Source organism: Cherax quadricarinatus, chromosome 23 (assembly GCF_038502225.1).
Source record: "Cherax quadricarinatus isolate ZL_2023a chromosome 23, ASM3850222v1, whole genome shotgun sequence".
Lineage (NCBI taxonomy): Eukaryota > Metazoa > Arthropoda > Malacostraca > Decapoda > Parastacidae > Cherax > Cherax quadricarinatus.
The window spans coordinates 30,928,505-30,936,783 of record NC_091314.1 but is presented as its reverse complement, the minus strand read 5'-3'; the positions used below and the strand labels follow the sequence as shown (position 1 = coordinate 30,936,783).

At 35.0% G+C, this 8,279-nt stretch overlaps 1 protein-coding gene across 1 annotated transcript in view; it reads right to left on the bottom strand.

The window, feature by feature from the left end:
- Nucleotides 1–4,281: 4,281 nt before the first annotated feature.
- Nucleotides 4,282–8,279, bottom strand: part of LOC128685720 (GDNF-inducible zinc finger protein 1) — a 464,801-nt gene continuing 460,803 nt past the window's right edge. The window contains exon 6 of the mRNA XM_070088044.1: nt 4,282–6,067. Coding sequence (XP_069944145.1) covers nt 5,756–6,067 — 312 coding nt within the window. The 3' untranslated portion in view covers nt 4,282–5,755. The remainder of the gene's footprint in view (nt 6,068–8,279) is intronic.

Below are 8,279 nucleotides of genomic sequence, written 5' to 3'. Positions count from 1 at the left end.
CTGGCATTTATATGCATTTTTAAGTGGAAAAAATGGCGCTCTGCTTTCCAGCAGTAGCCTGGACTCTAACCTGCCATATAAGTGGGGCCCTACTGTATTGACAGGAATCATAAAAAAATGATTGTTTTACAATTGGCTTGTGGAATATTGGAAATATTCCAAATATTTTGGGATTTGTGTGGGAGTAAAGGGCAAGATATTTTGCAAATGTCAAAAACTTAGTAATTTTATTTTTTTGTAGAATAACTAAATATAATTACACGATTACCTCCAGTGAGAACATTGCACTAGCATTGTTTTATAAGTACCAAGTCCCAAAACCACCTTTTGTTGTGCCATTTAGGCCGGGTTCTTGCCAAATGTCATTCTCAGTAAATATTTTTTTTTTCAGTAAAACTGTAGTGTAAAGCACCCTTCTGGCAAGACAGTGATGGAGTGAATGATGGTGAAAGTTTTTCTTTTTCGGGCCACCCTACCTTGGTGGGAATCGGCCAGTGTGATAATAAAAAAAAAAAAAATTTTTTTTTCACTCATAACTCAGATTTTGGCTAGCAACTAAAGCAAAAGTTGACCGAGTGATAGCTCGTAACTCGGAAAACTGATAAGTTGTGGCACTTGTAAGTCAAGGTACCGCTGTACAGTGGAACCTCTATTTACGAGTTTAATTTGTACCATGACCTTGCTTGCATCTGGATTTGCTCGTTTGCTATGTCAATTTTCCTCATTTAAATTAACTGAAATGGAATTAATCTGTTCCCGTAAAACAAAATACTTCAAAAATTTCCCTAATATCAACTCTATGGCTTATTTTTCTATCACAATTCATCTAATATGACATATTAAACTATATAAACAACACAGAAACCTGATATATACTCTAGAATGAATAAAATATGTCATTCATGTAGTAGTATCGTCAGTGGATGAGAGTTTGTCTGGAGACAGGACAAAATACTCCTTGAATGATTTTGTAAATATCAACTCCATGGCTTATTTATCTATCACAATGCATCTAATATGATATAATAAACAATATAAATATCATAGTAACCTAATATATACTCTAGAATGAATAAAATATGTCATTATGTGACAGGTGGAGGCCAGCCACAACTGCTCCCTTATTGTTGTGGTAATCACTGCCATCTAGTGACGGCCTTTTGAAGCCGTCTATTATAATTATTATTATATAGTACATTATTATTATACATGTATTATTATTATACATATTATATTATTATTAATATATTATATTATTATACTAGTATTATTATCCATATTATTATTATTACAACATAAATAATTTGTAATTTTTATTTACACAAAAAATAGAAGATTTACTGTTATGCAGACTACTGCATTATTGTAATAATTGTATAAATAATGGCAACCCATTCATGACTGCATATTGGAATGGACAGTGATGTCATTTGTTTACTCTTGAACATCACCAAAGAATTGAACATTTCTGCTACTCTGAGCTCAATTTCAAGATACTTTTTGTCGTGAAACCAATCAAAATATATCTATTTCTGTAATATATCTTCCATTCTCTCAAATGAGACCAAAAAAATGAGAATACAACCATAAAAAACATACGAAAATACTGCTAAGGGGCGGGTAATGGCTGAGAAGTGAACTCCATTATTTATGGTCTGATTTCTTTCATTTTAGGTGTGCCTTAAGAAGCATCTTTCCATCATACATTGCCCAAATTTCAATAACAAACAACTGAGATCCAGTTCCCTAGATCAAGAACCCCTGACCAGCGTCAAGGAACCTCCCTTGAGGCCCGCTTGCTTATAGAAATCTCGCTTGCATATGGAAGCAAAAAATCGACCGAGCAACTGCTCATATTTGGAAAAACCTGCACGTGGATGCACTTGCAAGTGGAGGTTCAACTGTATATGAATATGCTTCAAACATAGTTCTGGCTTGTAAGCATTAAACACTTGCTTGGGACTGTAACTGTTCTCTTAACCCTTTGACTGTTTCGGTCGTATATATATGTCTTACGAGCCACCGTGTTTGACGTATTAATACGCATAAATTCTAGCAGCTTCAAATCAAGCAGGAGAAAGCTGGTAGGCCCACATGTGAGAGAATGGGTCTCCATGATCAGTGTGCACCATATAAAAAAAAAAATCGGGGAGCCAGTGATGCATTGTGGGAATGCCATTTCAGTAGTTCCTATTCAGCATGCCTAGCGGTAAGAAATATGTGACTCCCCGGCAAATATGGGACTCTTCTCTTCCCAAGTGATGCTCTAACACAAATGGAAGTGTCAGTGAAGATCAATTTCATGGTTTTGAGGAATCTGTGATCAAAAGCAATGCCCAGGATACCAGAAGAATGAAGGAGAATGAGAGATTGAGAGAGAGAATGAGAGAGAGAATGAGGGAGAAAATGAGGGAGAAAGATAATTAGGTAGTAGGATGGAGGAGAGGCGAGCATCTAACCCCACTGTTTTGACAGGCGGTAGGGGGAGTGAGTAATGAGACAATATGTCATTTTGTCAGCTGCTTGCTGAAGATAATAGCAGTTATATGAAAGTCTCCAGTGACTATATATGTGTATATATATTATAGAAACCAGAAGGAAGGAAGAAAAGAAGGCAGGAAGGAAGGAAAAAAGGAAGGAAAGAGGGAAAGAAGAAGGAACAAAGGAAGGCTGGTAGATAGGAAAGATAGGAAGGAAGGAATGATGACACATGACCATTTATCTAGGATAACTACATAAATCAACTGCCTGCTAATACAGTGGACCCATGCCTAACGAACACATCGCGTTACGTTAAATCTGCCATATGAAGCATTTGAACGCAAAAATTTTGCCTCGCCTCACAATAAAAAACTTGCCTTACATGATTCGTCCAGGACGCATCCCATGTGTGGCCTCAGCACCAGTGTTTACAAGCCAGCCAGTGCGGTCACATTTACACATACATTCGGTACATTTCACATTATCCCAGTGTTTTTAGTGCTTGTAACTGCAAAATAAGTCACCATGGACCCCAAGAAAGCTTCTAGTGCCATCCCTGTGGTAAAAAGGGTGAGAATTAGTATGGAATTGAAAAAAAGAGATTAAGGAAATGTGTGCAAAGTGGGTTGAACTGCAAACCTTTACGGATGAAAATCACCTTGACACAGCTACTGCAAGCCGTGTTGGCAACCCGTACAATGACAAGGTTATGGCCTATTTTAGGAAAGTCTTAAAGGAACGGGAGGTACAGAGCTCTATGGACAGATTTGTTGTGCGACAGAGGTCCAGTGACTCTCAAGCTGGTCCTAGTGGCATTAAAAGAAGAAGGGAAGTAACCCCGAAAAAGGACTTGCTACCTCAAGTCTTAATGCAAGGGGATTCCCCTTCTAAACAATAACTTTCACACTCTCCCCTCCTCCCACCCCATCAATCATCACCAGATCTTCAATAAAGGTAAGTGTCATGTATTCTATTCTTAGTAGAGCAGTAATTGTGCATGTCTTCTTCAGTTTGTGTGTATTAAAATTAATATTTCATGTGGTAAATTTTTTTTTTTCCATACTTTGGGGTGTCAGGAACGGATTAATTTGACTTCCATTATTTCTTATGAGAAAATTAATTCGGCTAACGATAATTTCGGCTTACGATGAGCTCTCAGGAACAGATTAATATCATAAGGCGGGGTCCACTGTACTTTGAAGAAAACTGCTCAGATGAGGTGTTTTGTCTGTCCACATACAAAAAAAATGCCCACAAAAATGCAGATACACTCGTTTTATGTGTTAGGAGTGAAAACACCAATGTGTATGAAACCATGTTTCAAAGAGTTCCACAAGTTGCAGAACTTCTAGGAACATGTCCAGTGACTGTACATTTGTATATATATTATAGAACAATAGTAATAAAATTTTTTTTATATTATGTAAACAAGTTTTGTAAACAATATATTGACAATTATGTTTGTGCACTTATTTTGTTGTTTACAACAAGAGTATATATATATATATATATATATATATATATATATATATATATATATATATATATATATATATATATATATATATATATATATATATATTTATATATATATATATATATACATTGCATCTTACTTTGGACTCACAGGCCACATAAGTTACCTGAAAAAAAATAGTGAAAAAAACAAGAAACCTTGGAATGCAAGTAAACCAAAGTTTACCAGGTGAGCAGCATTTGCCACTGTTGCCATAAATGGCTCATTTTCTGCCTACCTTACGCCTCTATATCTCGGTAAGTACTGATTGCAATTTTTTTTTTTTTTTGGGGGGGGGGGGCTTAAAACAATCAGAAAATAAATCTTAACAGTTTCATAAGAATTTTTTTTTTTTTTTTTTTTTGGAAAATTCTTCGACACCAGGAGACACTTCAGGATTTGGGGTTGCGACAGTCAAAGGGTTAAATAATCTGCACAAAGTTAACTGAGAAATATCCCCTGGCAATGTGGTCAACTGATGCACTTTCAACATTAACCTTCATGTTATGAAGATAAAATTGCTCCTTTCAGAGCTTTTAAATGTATATAGTTGTAAAGGCTCTTCTTCTGCCTCACTCAGTTTTATAGTTGGATACAACTTTGTGCCTTATTATCTGTGTACTAAGTGGGACTTCTTTCTTTTCTCCTCATTCCATACATTCATTACTTTTTCTATCTCATTTATTGGCATTGACTGCTTTGTCATTCTTTTCAGTAATCACAATCTGGACTAGTTATCGCACAAGCACTTATTTTCTTCTCATGGTACCTAATTGTACGAATGATTAGTTTTCTCAGACCATAAGCGCAAGCAGTCTCCATCACACATGCACTGCTTCCATGCATGTCTGAAACTTCCAATTGTTTTGCTATCATTAGAACATTATGTTTTTTCTTTTTGATACCTCCAACATCACTGGAATTCCTCCTATGTACCATGGTTAATATCCAGAGGTGTAAAGTGGTAATAAAAAAAAAATTCAAAATCACTTGATAAACACAGAGTGAATAACACACACAATGCTCCCGGAATGCAAATGTATGTGGCACAGGAGGGTTGCAGTGTTGGGAGGGAGATACAATTGCCCAAGTGGGTTGAGGGGAAAAAATTTCCAAAGAACAGCCTATTATGAGTCTGCATGTAAGCTGATTCAATGTTGTTTTTTTCATACTTTACGGTTTGTAATATTGAGCTTGTTTATGCTATAACTTTTTGGTTTCAGTTTTTCAACAATGTTAAGACAAAGTGGCATAACTTGATTCTGCATTAATAGAGGGTTTACTGTACTCTACAACTAATTACAGAAGTGATATAGATACTGTTTCTGTACTACAAACCCCTGCATTATAAACACTAGCATTACATCAAGATCAAAGTGGTTAAATTTTACCTCACTGTACTACTTATATGTATATTATAAACAGCTTTTCCTTTAAAATAATTAACATATTCTACACTACCAAACACCCATTTCCTAACCAAATAAATTTATAATCATGGTATTATGATGATTCTGCAAGATTTTACGGTTATTTCAGTCATGAAACTGGGACATACTATACCAATATTCAACGTACGGCTCTGGAAGGGCATGATGGGGAAGTTAATTGAAACAAATAAATAATATACCCCCAATGTGCTATATTTCTTAATCTATATTCCTGTCCAATCCCTGGTACAATATATACTGATTTTATTTATTTATTTTCCCTGTATGTAATGTACTGTAAAATATTATATTCTTTATACTGTATAAATTAGTCAAATGTTTTATGGATGCTCAATACATGGTTAACTAAAGTGGTTTTTTGTGTAGCACGGTATGAACACTTAGTACAAGCAAATGGTTTTTCTCCTGTGTGAGTACGTATATGTGAGATTAAATTTCCTTTCTGACAAAATGCCGCAGGACAGTGTGAACACACAAATGGCTTCTCTCCAGTGTGAATACGTATATGCTTTGATAAGTTGATTCTATGAGACGTAGAGTATTTACAATATGGACACTGATGAAGTTTGCTGCTTGTTGCTGTTCCATCTGAGTTCTGATGTTTCATGTTTGACTCCACCTGTGAGGAAAAGTAACCTTAAATTCTCATTACTAGAGAAATCCCACAGCATACATACAATAACAATACGACTACTTATAAACTAAAATACAGTATGTTAGGTTTGCCCAACATCTAAAAAAAAAATTAGAGCCTTCAGTTCACTAAGCATCATATATACATTAATTTTATGCAAATGTTTAATGTGTTGCATTTTGAGGATTACTATCTTAACCCTTAAACTGTCCAAACATAGATACAGTGGACCCCCGGTTAACGATATTTTTTCACTCCATAAGTATGTTCAGGTGCCAGTACTGACCGAATTTATTCCCATAAGGAATATTGTGAAGTAGATTAGTCCATTTCAGACCCCCAAACATACACGTACAAACGCACTTACATAAATACACTTACATAATTGGTCGCATTCGGAGGTAATCGTTATGCGGGGGTCCACTGTATATGGTGATGTGCAGCAGGCTCTGAACGTAGATCTACCTTTTTTTTTTTACATGCTTTCAAATGGGGAAAATCAAGGTCAGAGCACTACGCACGTGAACGTAGATCTACGTTTGGATAATTTAAGGGCTAATCCTTAAGTGGGGGGGAGCAAGCATGTTTGGAAAGAAAAAAAAAAAAGAAAAATAGTGCAGAATTCTGGCAACATGCTGATGTAATCAGCTTGTTTCTATAATATTTCTAAGTATGTTTTTCCAAAAATGTAATTTTTTTGTTCTTTTGGTCATCAAGACGACATGATGCCAATTACTTTTTTTTCTTATTCCAAAAATTACGATTTTTTTTATTGTTTCTTTTCAAATACACAAAATGGCAACTTGTGTGTCGATACCATATTTGCGTTCAGAGTGAAGGCTGCTCATTTGCCTGTGGGCTGCTGTGTAGAAGATGCTGAGATTTGGCGTGCCGTGACCATAGAGTTTTACAGGAAAAGTACAGTGGACCCCCAGTTAACGATATTTTTTCACTCCAGAAGTATGTTCAGGTGCCAGTACTGACCGAATTTGCTCCCATAAGGAATATTGTGAAGTAGATTAGTCCATTTCAGACCCCCAAACATACACGTACAAACGCACTTACATAAATACACTTACATAATTGGTCACATTCGGAGGTGATCGTTATGCGGGGGTCCACTGTAATACAGTACATATATGAATAAGATGGAAATAAGTTATTGACATTATTTTGTTGTTTTTGCAAAAAGTATATATAGGAGTGCCATGATATTTGCAAATGTTATTGAGGAATGATGGTTCTTCTAAATTAGAGGATATTTAGGATATTTTTTATAGTTTTGTTTGTGTTGATTCCCCTTCTCCCACAAAAAAAAAAAACTTCAAAATTTTTTATTATGCAATCTATTGACATTTCACACAAATAACACTGATGAAATGATTATCTAGCCCTTTATCTTTCTTTGATGTCAACTAGAACATTGTATGTCTTACCAATTTTGTAGAGGAGGGAGAGTTTTATACCCTATAGAACTGGGCACTGTTTATTTTTTTCTATCTATCTTTAAGGAAAAAAGTCACTAAAAATACAGAGTGTTGGTTTCAAATGCTGCTTAAATCACAGTATAAATTTCATTGAAATTGGAAAAAAAAAATACTTAAAATGTTCGCCACTCCCTTGAACTCTTTACAAGGTAGAGTTATAGTTGCATGGAAAACTGCGAATGGTGTAGATCAATGGTTTAATATTCATAGGCACATTTTGAATGCAGCATGATGCATTTTACAGTTGAAGACCATCTTGGATTAGAAAAGATAAAAGATAAAGATTTATTTCTTTGTAAAGGCTACAATGTACAATTACAATTTTGGTTTGCTAAGTACAAAGAAAGCCACTATCATGCCGAGGCATTATGGGCAGACTAATACTAGTACAGAGTAACTACTTAAAATTAGATAAGATAATAGTACACAGTAACTACTTAAAACTAGTCAAAATAATAGTGGCTAACTTAATTACAGTCTTATTTAATCTTAATACTAATGTGAAGTAGTCAAGGTGGAGGTTTATAAGAATAATAATCTTGTAGTTGCACATAATAAAAACAATACAGTAGAACTTTGACGTACGAGTTTAATCCGTTCCGTGACCTAGCTCGTAATTCAATTTGCTCGTATATCAAATAAATTTTCCTCATTTAAATTAACCGAAATGCTATTAACCCATTAACTGTCCAAATGTAGATCTACGTTCT